At 49.0% G+C, this 13,501-nt stretch overlaps 2 protein-coding genes across 9 annotated transcripts in view; one reads left to right on the top strand and one right to left on the bottom strand.

The window, feature by feature from the left end:
• The window catches only part of HVCN1 (hydrogen voltage gated channel 1), a 33,262-nt gene extending 29,331 nt beyond the window's left edge, over nucleotides 1–3,931 (top strand). For all 3 annotated transcript variants that reach the window (XM_032310784.1, XM_032310786.1, XM_032310785.1), the window contains 3 exons: nucleotides 949–1,180; nucleotides 3,116–3,228; nucleotides 3,554–3,931. In XM_032310784.1, coding sequence (XP_032166675.1) covers nucleotides 949–1,180; nucleotides 3,116–3,228; nucleotides 3,554–3,619 — 411 coding nt within the window. In that variant the 3' untranslated portion in view covers nucleotides 3,620–3,931. The remainder of the gene's footprint in view (nucleotides 1–948; nucleotides 1,181–3,115; nucleotides 3,229–3,553) is intronic.
• The window catches only part of TCTN1 (tectonic family member 1), a 32,911-nt gene continuing 20,478 nt past the window's right edge, over nucleotides 1,069–13,501 (bottom strand). For 3 of the 6 annotated variants that reach the window (XM_032310777.1, XM_032310781.1, XM_032310780.1), the window contains 9 exons: nucleotides 11,840–11,848; nucleotides 10,765–10,899; nucleotides 9,887–10,012; nucleotides 9,414–9,499; nucleotides 8,730–8,870; nucleotides 7,515–7,677; nucleotides 5,419–5,544; nucleotides 4,859–5,003; nucleotides 3,935–4,023 (listed from right to left, as the gene is read on the bottom strand). In XM_032310777.1, the coding sequence (XP_032166668.1) occupies nucleotides 4,860–5,003; nucleotides 5,419–5,544; nucleotides 7,515–7,677; nucleotides 8,730–8,870; nucleotides 9,414–9,499; nucleotides 9,887–10,012; nucleotides 10,765–10,899; nucleotides 11,840–11,848 (930 nt within the window). In that variant the 3' untranslated portion in view covers nucleotides 3,935–4,023; nucleotide 4,859. Of the gene's footprint in view, nucleotides 1,283–3,934; nucleotides 4,024–4,858; nucleotides 5,004–5,418; nucleotides 7,194–7,514; nucleotides 7,678–8,729; nucleotides 8,871–9,413; nucleotides 9,500–9,886; nucleotides 10,013–10,764; nucleotides 10,900–11,839; nucleotides 11,849–13,501 lie in introns of those variants that run through there. The other 3 variants (XR_004278118.1, XM_032310778.1, XM_032310779.1) reach the window with 3 other exon arrangements.

The following is a 13,501-nucleotide window of genomic DNA, read 5'->3' on the forward strand; positions in this document are numbered from 1 at the left end:
GAAGAGCTTTCCTTTTTTCCCATATGTGTATGTAGCATCAAGGACTCATGATTTTTTTTTTTTTAATTCATTGTATTACAATCATAGTCATTCTGTTCAGGGTCCAAATTGTCCTGCTAAATTTCGTCACTGTCTCTTCAGACTGACTGCTCTATCCTTTTAAGACGACTACGTAGTCTTTGAGCATTTCCTTGCTTTCTGGCCCCAAATAATGTCCCAGCTGCCTTTGTACTTTCCCTGTCCTAGAATGGAAATGGTTACTTTACTGAGAGCTAGTATTTCTTTTTTTATAAAGATTTTATTTATTTGACAGAGAGAGAACACAAGTAGGCGGGGGGGGTGGGGAAGCAGGCTCCCTGCCGAGCAGAGAGCGCAATGTGGGGCTCAATCCTAGGACCCTGAGACCGTGACCCGAGCAGAAGGCAGAGGCTTAACCCACTGAGCCACCCCGGTGCCCCAAGAGCTAGTATTTCTAAATCAAGATCCAGGAACCCTCCTCAATTACCATCTACCTAAGTAATCATTTTTAGTCAATACCTAGGAGTCAGCCTTGGTCTTTAACAATTGCATTGCGCTCCCTATGGAGGGACTGTAAGGGATTTGACAGGTGCCCTCCAATAGAATTTCTATTCTATGAACAAGGTAGAAAATCTTATGTCTGCAAATGACGCTACAGCAAAGATCCCTACAACATGCCTTTGTGCCCGTGTGAGCAGAGCTGTGGGATGAAATACGAGCATTTGGAATTACTGGGCCGAAAGGCATGATGGTTTTCAAACCTGCCTGGCCCCAGTCGGAGAACAGCCCCTGGGGAGTTTGGGATGGGTCAGGTGCATTTGCTCTGTGATGCCCAGGCAGGGGCTCTGCAGCCCAGCACGTGTGTGCACCCTGCCCCGGCCTTTGGGCAGCCCTGGATCGTTCTCACTGTGCCTCTTCTGTCCTCTCCAGGTCTTCCACTACATGAGCTTTGCCATCCTGACCTTCTTTATGATGGAGATATTCTTTAAGTTATTTGTCTTCCGCGTGGAGTTCTTTCACCACAAGTTTGAGATCCTGGACGCCTTTGTGGTGCTGGTTTCCTTCATCCTCGACTTCATCCTCCTGTTCCAGAAGCACCAGTTTGAGGCTCTTGGCCTGCTGATTCTGCTCCGGCTGTGGCGGGTGGCCCGGATCATCAACGGTATGTCCCCTGTCCTCCCAGGCCACAGAGGGACAGCTGGCTGGGCGGAGCCTGGGACTGGACCCAGAGGTCATGGTTCCTCCTCTTCCTGGCTAGTGTTTTCTAGAGAAAAAATGAAGTGGTCTGATTCGGTGTCCCACCACTGCCTCTGTGGCTACAAATTCATACCAAGTTACAGATCCTTTAAGAGGAACCACTTTTCTCCATTAGGCCTCGTTTCCATGATTATTAGAAGATATTTGTAGAAAGGGTCAGACTAAGCTTTGATTAAGTTCCTCCAGCTTGATTCTGAGAACACCTTTGTTTTTAATTTGGTGTTTCCTGAAGAATGTTCTACCGAATCCCATCCCCCTCAGAAGAGCACCATCCAGAAGGGGTGAAGAAAGCTGAGAAATGCTGGACACTAGATTCTGCCCCTTCAAGGAAGTCAGAGCACTTGTGGGCATGAGGAAGACTGAGAACGCCGAGTTCCCCAAATTGACCAAGTAAACACTTCCGGGGAAGTAACACCTGTTAACCCGTCGTAGACTTTGGCTGTAGGGAACACTCTTGGGGAAATGGTGGAGGTCCTGTTCCTCACACACACCCTCGTGGTGTGGGGAGGCTCCGTGTCTGAGAAGCCATGTTTCTGCTGTTAACTGCTCAGCTCTTGGGGAACAAACCCTAGTCAGAGGTGCCCAAATGCTGTGAACCCACCCCATGAGAGTCACCTCCAGTGCTTCTGGAAGTCTGGTATAGACCGTTCACAGGGTGTCTATTTTTGAAGCGCTACCCAGTGATTTGGGAGTCCCTAGACGAGGGCCCAGCACGACAGGCTCAGTCATCGCCAGGGAGCGAGTGAGGCAGGCCTGTCCTCTGACACGGCGCTCCTTCACTGGGCAGCACAGCGGGCCCTGTCCCAGCCTCACCTGCTGGCAGGAGTGTCACGTCTCCACCGCAGGGCTAGGTGAGGGGCTCTGCCCGTGGGCACCGGGGGCTCCCCCTGGCTTTAGGAGCCAGTGTGGATCTACTCATGAAAGCCCATTAAGAATATTCATTTGGGCTCTGTCAAGGGAAGTAAAGGAAGTTTTTCCACTTACTATTGAATATGTTAATTGATTACTCATTTAATAGAAAAACGCTCTGTGCAAAGGTTATAGATCACGGAGGTAGATAAACCATTACTACCCTTTACTCTCGTATCACACCATGGTGAGATTTGCTTTTGCAGATAAACCAAATCCCTGAGATTTGTTCATTTCCTTGGTCTGGATGGTGGCAGGCCACAGGACTGCCTAACGCCCGCTGTGGCACTGCCATCACATTTTGTGGCAGGACATGAGAGGTCTAAAAAGGCAACACAGGGTTCAGTTGGACTCAGACAACCAAGAATGCCAGCGACAAGGGGCCAGTGCTCCCGGGCCTCATGCCCACCAAGTCCAGACACAGTCGCTCTCACTTGGAAGGCCCCGAGCATCCCCAGTTGCTGCACATTCTTTTGAGGCCACGTCCCCACTGTGACATGGGCATGTGGGAGCCATCAGACAAGGCTGATGTCCCCTCTGTTGGCCAAGCCTTAGCTGTTCACCTGACAGCTCAACTCAACTGGCTGTGCCTGTGGGAGGCGGAAAACCAAAAGTGGCAATCTCCCAGCTCGGCAGCAGCGCTGTCGTGAACAAGCTCTTGTGTGAGGGATTTTCACACTCATCTGGCCAAGTGACCAATAAAGGATTCCTTGGCCCATGTGAGCGGGAGGGAAATATTTCCCGACTGGTTAGTGAGGAGCTCAGAAATGAAAAATCTGACCTTCCTGGTTCTAATGCCTTTAAGCGACGGACCGTTTTGTCTGCCACCACTCTGCCCAACTGCTGTACACGCTCAGAAGGAAGACGGAGGTTTCTTTTCAAGTGGTTAAATCACAAACCTGTATCACTGAGACCCTCAATTATTTTACAGGAATAATTATCTCAGTTAAGACACGTTCAGAACGGCAGCTGCTGAGGTTAAAACAAATAAATATACAGTTGGCCGCCAAGATCCAACACCTTGAATTCAGCTGCTCTGAAAAGGTAAGAAGACACTTTTGGGAAAATGCCATCTGTTTGCCTTTAGCGCGGTGCTTCTCCCTGCCAGGTCCTGGCTCGGACACTGCCCTTGGCTCAGTTTTCCTTGTCCTCTCAGATTAGGCATCGCCTCCTTCCCCAGAGCTCTGCCACGTGCCCCTCCCTGAGGACCTCTTGTCACTGCTGTCCCCCGGCGGACCCCAGCTGACTGTGGCAGGTCCGCTGGCAGACCCCACCAGGAGCGGAGCATTCATTCAGTTTTGCGTCCTTGGGGCCCACTGGCGAGGTGCGGCAGGTAAACTGAGTTATGTATCTGCTTTTGTAATGACAGGAACGAGAAATTGAAAGACTGACCAAGCTATTGAGACAGAACGGACTCCTTCCTGAGGTCAACTAGACGTGTGCCTGCTCCATCCCAAAGAGAAGACCCTTGCCTCACGGGTGTGTACCTCTGAGGACAAAGACAGCTGCCCACCCCCCGGGGCCATTTGGGGGGCGGGGAGGTTTGGTTTGATGCTTTTGCCTCCCCCCACCCAGCTCCGGTTTTGGGGGCTGGGAGGAAAGTCTGTGGGAAGGCTTGCTCTGTCTTGGCATGACCGAGAGCTCCCCAACCCATTCTCACCCCATATCACAATGTACCACAAACTAGATCTTCCCACGTTGAACTCTGGACTGTTGCTTGAAAATGAACGACAAAGCTGGAAAACTACAAAGTTGTATATAAAATTTAATCTCATCAAATATACCTTTTCACATTTCGCATGTATAAGGAAAAGGTGTCCGTCCTCTCATATGAGCATTCTGAAAGACAAAAGAGAAAAGGAAGCTACCTTAGCTACCAGCCCGTTCTAGAAGTCTTACCGTCTTAAGCTGTTCTAAACAGCTCCTCTCCATGCAGATTCCGCCAGAGAGCTGTTCTCAGGTGCGCAGCCCCCTCGTCCGCAGCCTCCATCTTCTAACTGCTCTACCTTGTTCTACCTCCTGACAACATTTTTCTCAATTACTGTAAAATTAACATATAAAAGAAACTCCTTCCCTTGGGCCCTCCTGCTCTATTCTTTCCGGCATCCACCGCTTGGAACTGCTCTGCGGCATCCCGGGCAGCCCACCACATGGAGAGCTCCGGTGCCTGCCACTGAAACCGCAGTTAGACCCACGACTCCACAGAATAAAGACACTGGGGGCAAGATCCCCTCATGAGGCCGAGTCCTCTACTTGCATGATTTTATACACAATATTTTGCTACTTTTGTACTCGTTTCTGTGGGACCTGAAAAGAAAAACCTGAACTACAAACAATGAGTATTTTAAAAATAACTCACGCTGAAGCAGAGGACGCATAAGCTGGACAAACCCTCGACACCTGCTCTACTTCCGGGTCTGTGCCCTTTACCATCGTCCCAAAGGTGCAGTTTGGTTTCCGCACGTGACCTACGTGCTGACGGGACTGGAAATCACCAAGACCAGACGGTGCCCCGTTCTAAGGTCCAACCGAGGAGAACAAAAGGAGGGGAGTGAGGGCAGAGGGGGAGTGTGTGGTCGGAGGGTAACCCCATGGGTCAGAGGCAGAACACCAGGATGTCTCCAAGGAGTCCAGGCCCTACAGCACGCGATTCTAGAGGCGATTAGCAACTTACGTCAGACAAACGGAAAGAAGAAATTAAACGGCAGCTTGGCGTTGATGGTTGGCCGAGCTCTGAAGCCTGCCTCGGCAGGTGCAGATGCGTCCACAAAAGTAACCGCAGTGGAAATGAGAACCGTCCTCTCGCTTCCTGAGTTGGTCTGTAAGGAAGAGAGTGTTGCAAGCCCTGCCTTCCGCCGTGCGCTCACGTGCTCAGGATAACAAACAGGGACAGGCCGCATTCCCTTCGGCCCGAGCACGGTCGGTGCCTCTCCGAGGCATGCGGCGGGCTCCTCGGCATGGAGGAGTGATGGAGTTTTTCCCTAGGTTGTCCTAACCCACCAGTGTCGGTCACAACTCCATTTTCGAAGAACTTTAAAGATCAAATCTGAACAAGAATGCTAGTGTCGACTGTTGTCAGTGGGATTTTTTTCTCTAATAAAATGATTGCTGAATTGTTTTAAGAATTCAGATTAAAGTTCAATAATTCTCTCATGAAATAAATTTCATTATCACACTTGAGTTTTGCCTGGACTCACATCTTTACCCAGACCTTGAAACCCAAGTTAGACCTACCTCAGGAAAGGAAGATGACAGGAGACTTGCGGTCACATTTACTACTTTAGCTTGTGGGTTTAGTAAGGACCCGTATTTAGTCCACTTCACTTCTATCACCAAAGCCACAGGGAGCTGGCAAGAGTCCTACACAACAAAATGCCATTAATCAATCTGAACATTACACAACCTCATGTCAGACTTAATCTGCAGTTCAGAGTTTTAATTATAAAATGTTTCACATATTACAAAATGTTCTGAACAAGAGAGTGAAGAGACTCGAAGTTCAGATAAAAACAGCTGAGAGCACATATTTTCAAGTACTCAGTGCTCCAAAAATATTTTAACACCTAAAGCATCATTTTTCATCCTCTCCCGTTTCGGAAGAAGCCGGTATTACTTGGAAGTTGTGGAGCTCCCAACACCAAACCATGGAACCTTGGGCCTTAACAGCCTGACCTCATCCAGCTCAGAGATTCCCAAGGAGAGAAGCTGGCATTGGGTCGGGGGGGAGGGAGAGGATGGCATTAGTCATAGAAGTTAAACCCAATTGCTATCCACAAGAAATAGAAATGCTTTCCTTTATTTAACCTCATCACTTGGCGATTAAGCTGTTACACGGGGTTGGGGGGGATGACACACAGTGGAGTCCGTGAACGGTAAAAGATACGAACTCTGAATTCTCCGTGTGACCCGAGCAGGTTGGAGATGCGGGAGCGGGCCTGAGGCCTCTGCCCCGGGAAGAGTGGCCACGGGGGCCAGGGCCTTCCCAACCTTGTCCCGGGCCTTTACATCGTGTTTGTTGGCAAATGTGATAACCACTGAAGCTGCATGACAGGTAGAAAGGAATTCTACTTCTGTGTATGTTTTAAATTTTCCCACAAAAACAAGCTTTTTAAAATATGCCTCTTCAGGGCATGAAAAGCTAGCAAGCCTGCTAAATTTGGTTCCTGCCAAAAAGGCACGGATGGAACTCCTTAGCTGGGAACTGCCTTTTAGGAAGGTTGCAGGCTGGAAAAGTCAGTGAGGATCTGTTATTAGAAGAGGCAACACGCAGCCAGCAGACGCGGGCCTGGCGCAGGCTCAGGGGCCACTGCCCCCTGAGTTTCCTGCAAAGTAGGTGCAAAACCCGCTCCAGGCCTCTGAGCTTCCTGCACCAGCACAGACCCGACAGTGCACATGTCCGGCTGCCTCTCCTCCCAACCTGTTTTCCCTACTGAGGGGCCAGCAACAGTGTCTTCGCCAGTCTCTCAGAAGCCAGAAGCCAGAAGCCAGGCGCCTGCTTCACTGAGGCCACAGAACTGAGCCAAGACTGAGCAGCTGAACAGCAGGGACTGAGTCATCAGCGGGCTCTGCTGGGGACTCAGGAGGAGGGCCGGATCAGAGCTGGAGAGCGAGTGCTCACCCCCATTGTCCCCCGGCTATAAATATGCTAAGCAGATAATGAGAGGCCTGAGAAGCTGCCACCAGCAAAAGCTGGGCGATTAAAGGATAAGCGGGAGAGTGAGCCGCCCACACTCTGACGGCTGAGACAAAAGAGAAAGGTGGGCAGAGGAATCACGTGTGATCAGGAACCTCTCTGTAGGATGTTGACTTCCATTAGACTCTTCGGGAAACTTTGGAATGGAAAGCGCTCACGCGTGGGCTGCCTTCATAGACCAGGGCACAAGGGCTGGGACAGCGATGCCCACAGGAGGAGTCTCGCTTCTTGCCATGGTCCTCACACTCCTCTGTCTCATGACGATGCCTCATGTCACACCAATGATCACAGGAGCAGTCAGGACGGTGGTGAATCCCTATGTTTGGAGCGACCCCGAGGCCCCACAGATGTCACCTCATTGAACTCAACAACCACATGAGGCTGATACTACAGATCTCACTCCCTATTTCACAGACGAAGAAACAGCTCGGAGCCTCAAAGGCAAGAGAGCTAACAAAGGGCAGAATCAGTTTTCCAGACCCAGGCCCATCTGATAACAAAGCCTGGGTTCCTGCCCAGAGCCACCCGCTGCCTCAACAGGTGGCTCCCCCAGCTGCCTCTACCCGCCCCCCCCCAACCCCGGCAGCGGGGGCGGGGAGAGAGACAACTCACAGGTGGCCTTCAACTTCCCCTTTACCTTCATGTGGGATGCCTGGGTGATGAAGTGGACCGGTACCCAGTCCAGCACATCCTGGGCCTGGGAATTTCCGAAAGGGGCCACATAGTCCGGGAAGCCTTGGCCCTGCAGGAGGCTCTTCACTCTCCGCACTGCGAGCTGGCACGTCATGGCTTTGGGCAGTCTTTCGGGAAGGAAAAAGAGGCCAGTGGAATGGGGCTGTTGTTCACTCCAGCTGTTCTCTCGGGCCTCACCAACATGCATGCCCTCACCAGTTGCCTTATTCTCTCTCTCCAAACGGATTATTTGACAGAAGCCAAATCTCTAGCTCAGAAATCCTGGTTGGCCAGGGAGAAACAAAACAATGTTTCCCAAACTGCATTCCATTGAGAGGCTCTGTACAAGGAGAGTTCTGTGGCCAAAAGTTTGGGAAATATTGCATTCCTATGTCCCTCCTGGAGCACACCATATTAAAGGCTCTTATATTAAAGACTCACCATATTAAAGGCTCTGAGAAGCCCTTATGGTAAGGAATTGTGTTTTTCACTTCAATCTGGTGTTCCTCAAACACATTAACTGTACCACAGACATATCCCTACTGACTCGTTGGAAATGTAATCCAAGGAACACCTTCTGAGAAATACTGGTCTAAATGGATCAGAACCAGTAATGTAAATGGTATCTGTTAGTCTAACAAAACAATGATGTAATTATCCCGGGGGGACATAGTGGCTGTGTGGTAGGGCAGGGGAAGAAAGGGGAAAGAGACAAATCCTTGTCTTCCATAGTGGGAACTCAACAATTCATAAAACCAAAGTGTTAGGAAGTAGTATTACTAGGAAGTAGGTTATCGACAGATTTGGCGGTAAATTTCCAAAAAACCAGCTGTAGGAGCTGCAAGTGATTGCCCGCAGAGTGGGAGAAATGAGGGTAGGAGCTGGCATCTTTATAAGCCATGCAGGGCTGTTTGACATTTGACCTCAAGTGCTGTGCAACCTTAAAACCTACAAAAGCCTTGGGATTTGTACCCTGCCACATGTGACCGGAAAAATGACTGCAACAGTTTTCCTCTGGATCACGACAAATGGTTTATGGTTGTGAAAATTACAATTAGAAAACACCAGTACAGTCACTAGTGCTAATGGGTCACACCACGGCTTTCACAGGTGCTCGCTGGCTGATATGGAGATTTGATCAACTCAGACAAGTTCCAAAAGCAGCAAGTTCTTCTCTTACCTTAGTTTACAGCCAGACTGCATGTCGTAACCAAATAATACTGGGGCCCGGATCCCCTCCACTGCGAAGCAGTCTTGCTCGGCTAGGCTACGAAGAATAGTAAGTTGTCCGAATCTGTTCATGGTCTGAATAATCCCAGATATTCACAGAAAGTTAAGGGACTATCACCCAGGACTAAAGCAGTCTGATTCTCAAACCATGGTGACAGGTGTGTGACAGGAGACATGACTGAAACCCAAATATCCCTTCTCTGGGCCTCTGTGATCTTGACAGTTATTTCCCAGGGCAGAGCAAAAAATAGTTCTATTTTCCTTGAGTAGATTCTCAGAAGAAAAATCCTCAGAAACTGTTCCTCCAAAATCATTCCAAGTTTTCCAAATGACTAAATTTAAGAGTTTCTGCTTGCGTGTGTAATTAAATATATCTAAAAGTCTGTCAACTTTTCTGTCCTAAGATTTTCATTATAAAACACATTTCCCTGGGCCATGCTGTTCCACCCCCAACCACCAGTGTCCACATGGCCCTGTCTGCTGTGCAGCAGATCCACCACCCCTAGAGCAACCCCTCCAAGGAGTCCAGGCCAAAACTAACCTCCAGCCCCCAGGACCCTCAGCAACAAAGGGAAGAGCACCACACACACATAGACCGGGAAATCAGCCTTCTCCACAGAACCAAAAAGGATATCCCTTCTGAGGCCGAAATCCGGCAGCTAACGGGAGCCCCACGACATAACCAGGGTTTCCGCTGAGAGGAACTGGCTTTGTATTTTGCTGAAAGACAATGGAGAAATGCCCCCCATAATTTTCATTTTAATAAGGAAATAGGGTGAAAATAAAACACTTCTCACAGTCAAATCTGGGATCTCTAACCAATAAAAGAATTTCTCCCCCTACTCAGACCTATAAATATATCTGCTGAGTGTAGGAGTACATCTTTCTATAAAAGAAGGAGCTCCCGTGGAGGAGAATCTTATTCCAGGAAAGGAAAAAGATACAAGGACTCTGCCTGATTTTGTTACAAACACATGCTACATAAAGCCCTTTGTTTAGTACAAGTGGAAAGATGCTAAGACTTCTCAACAGATCTCTTTTTTTCACTAATAAGTTATGATTTTTTGACTTGCAATTAAATACATGTACAACATTGATCAAACTCACCTGAATGAAATGAATTTCAAACTTCTGCTCGAGTGCGACCACTGCCCGGCTCACCGTCCCCAGAAGGAGAGCGAGGCCAGCCTGGGCTACCTCCCATGCGTCTGTGTACGTGATGCTGTACTTCGCCTGGAAACAAGAGGGAACTCCACACACACCTGTGCCCGCTGCATTTCGGAAGCTGCATCGGGAACTCAAGATACAGAGTGGGCAAGTCCTTTCCCATTTCTCTACTCGTGGAAGCTTGTCTCTCCAGTCCCCTCAGCTTTCGGGAGGTAACGCCTCAGCACCACCCCCCCGCTGCCAGGGCCATTTGAGCCTCTCTCTACCTAGTTACAGGAATTCCCAGTCAGCAGGTTTGAACAGAATGTGATCGATCTCTGCAGGGGAAATCTGTTAAAACAACAGCAACAAGGACACATTCTGGGGCGCCTGGGTGGCTCAGTGGGTTAGGCCTCTGCCTTCTGCTCAGGTCATGATCTCGGGATCCTGGAATTGTGTCCTGCATCGGGTTCTCTGCTCAGCGGGGAGCCTGCTTCTCTCTCTCTCTCTAACTGCCTCTCTGCCTACTTGTGATCTGTCAAAGAAATAAATAAAATCTTAAAAAAAAAAAAAAAGAAAGAAAGAAAGAAAACACACCCTGACATATTCTTGAAAGTCCCTAGGTTTGTGGAGAAAAATCACACGTGACTGTTTCAGAGCCCTTACCTAAAGAAGCATCCTCTAATGGGGCCAGCAAGCAGGAGGGCAAGTCAAGAACCAATACCCCAGGATGAGCCAGAACCTTCTGCGGAGGGCGTCCAGTGACCCCTCAGGACCATGTGGCTTGAGTCTGCCACACACAGACTCATTTGGCTTTCCATCCCAAATCGGGTACCTACCTCGAGAACGACGTTAGTGCAGATTTTAACATCCCCAGCCTCGACAAGAGTCTGGTTCAATTCGACCGTGTCCTCCAGCCGGGTCAGTGTTTTATTCAGAGACTGCACGAGGACGGACTGAACAGTGACCGGGATCTGCGAAGGGAAGGAGAGCCGGCTCACGGAGGACACTGCTCCGCGGAGATGAATGGGTCCCAGGGACAAGAGCCTGAAGATAAACCTCTGCGAACACACTGCCGAGCAGGGAAAAACACGCCACAGCACAACACGCAATCTCTTAACTGTCACTCGCAAAAATGCAGATGTTTACACATGCATGCCCGTACATAGGAATTACTAGAGAATATAACCCGAACTTAAAAAGTGGTTCTCTCCGAAAACCTACGTTCACACAAAAACTCGTACACAAATGTTCTCAGCAGCAGTCATACAGCCAGAAACCGAAAACAATGCAAACGTCCATCAACTGATAAGTGGAAAAATAAAATATCGTATATCCATATAAAAGAATATTATTCATCCATAAAATGGAATAAAGGGCTGATTCATTCCACCACATAGATGAATCCTGAAAACATGCTAAGTGAAAGAAACCAGACACAAAAGGTCACACATTACGTGAGCCCATTTATAGGAAATGTCTAGAACAGGCAAACTCATAGAGACAGAAAGTAGATTAGTGGCTGCCCAGGGGCTGAGGGAGAGGAGTGGAGAAGAACAGGACAGCCGGCTAATGAGCACAGGCATTCTTTCTGAGGAGATGGAAATGTTCTGGAAGTAGGTGGTGGTGATGGTTGCACAAGCTTGTGAATGCACAAAAAAACACTGAATTGTACACTTAAAAATGGTGAGTTTTACAGTACATGAATTATAGCTCATTCACACACACTCACAGCTCCTGACACCGCCCAGCGCGTGCACGCGCTCCCCGCCACAGCACAGCGCCTACCAGTCCGCGCAGTCGCTCTGTACGTGCACGTGCTCCACGGTCCCAGGACACATGCCCCTAATCCCCACACCCTCCCTGTACACAGGCTTGACCCAATTCATGCACAACCTCTACACACACCCTTACATGTACATACTGGGCGGTGGGATCATGGGAAGAGAAAACAGAGACAAATCTTTCAAGCAGAATCAGGAAGTCCTGAATAACCCAATGCTATTAAAGGACATCTTCCATGTATGGCCACTGGCAGCAGAGTGACAAGCAGCGAGCAATCCTTTATACGGCTCAGCCCTCTAAGGAGTTGGGCCTCTTCATACTGTGTGACAAATCTGACGCCCGCACTAAGTGGCAGCGCTTCGAAACCACTGTTCGGGAAGGAATCTACCTTGTTACCTAGTCATTTACATTGCTTTCAACTGTGCCCTCAATTGTGTACCAGGCTGTTTATAATCAAAATCACTAAGTATTTAAGCTGTCATTTTATAGATAAATAAATAGTCCTTAGCTGTCTGCTCCCATGACCAAGAAGACCTGTGACTGTCCTTGTAAGTCAAACCTCTAAGAATGTGACATGGTTCAGAGGCAAAGACAAGCCGTCATGTGACAAGGGTGGCCGAAGGGCAACACCAGTCCCCACAACACCGTCTGTGCAACAAGCCCTGCGGATGAGTGTGAGAGCTACGGAGGCAGTCCCTCGCTACGAGGTCGAGAGCTCTTCAGCTTATGTCCTCGAAAGACAACCCTGGAGTCCTTTATCTTTATAACCTACTGATCCCTGGTTCCGCAGTAATGCAGGCTTCCGAGAAAATGCACACCCTTCCACACCAGCCTCTGACAGAGCCGTTCCAGTGGTATGTGGGCATGGTTGGCAGAAACCAAAGGGTCCAAGTTAGACAAGCTTTGGAAAGACGGAGGGACGAGTGCAGACGGCAAGAGCTGCCCTGGTCTATCAAGAGCCACTGGAATGGTCACAGAATGAAAATGGTAGGGCTACTCTGGTTTCCTGAATGTCCTACTTGGCCGTATCCCATTCCCACACTACCCTGTGGCAAAGGACTAATGGATACTTTTTTTTTTTTTTTAAGATTATTTATTTATTTATTTATTTGACAGAGATCACAAGCAGGCAGAGAGAGAGAGAGAAGAAGGGAAGCAGGCTCCCTGCTGAGCAGAGAGCCCCATGTGCGGCTCGATCCCAGGACCCTGGGATCATGACCTGAGCCGAAGGCAGAGGCTTTAACCCACTGAGCCACCCAGGTGCCCCATAACAGATACTTAACGATGAAATTATAGAGCCATAACTTCATCTGTCATGGTTTAATAGATATTCAATAGGTAGATTCAATAGATTCAATAGATACTAACTATTCCAGGCAATCCTAACAGGCTGCATTTAATGAGAAGCCTGGATCCAATATTTATATTCATCACCTAACAAATCTTGGAAGTTGCCTTTTAAAAGAACTTCAAGCAAATCTCTGATATGAGTTGACATGTTTGTCCGTTAGAGCTCTGGTATCACACAGATCTGAGTTATAAGCCCCCGTCCGCCACTTCTGGACTGCATGGCTACGGGGTGCACAGAAAGAACATGCGTGAAGCTTCTACCTGGGGGCCTGGCACACAGTACAGCTCGTCCAGGGTCGCGGTTGAGAGTAAGGTCTTTTGGGGATTCCTGTTCCAGGTCTGCCACTTCCTCACAGCCTTGAGCAAGCTAATCCCCTGCTCTCTAACTCCTGTGCCAAGGAGGGACAAGAACAGGACCTGCCTCATGGGCTTACTGGACCA

The sequence above is a fragment of the Mustela erminea genome, chromosome 13 (assembly GCF_009829155.1).
Source record: "Mustela erminea isolate mMusErm1 chromosome 13, mMusErm1.Pri, whole genome shotgun sequence".
NCBI lineage: Eukaryota > Metazoa > Chordata > Mammalia > Carnivora > Mustelidae > Mustela > Mustela erminea.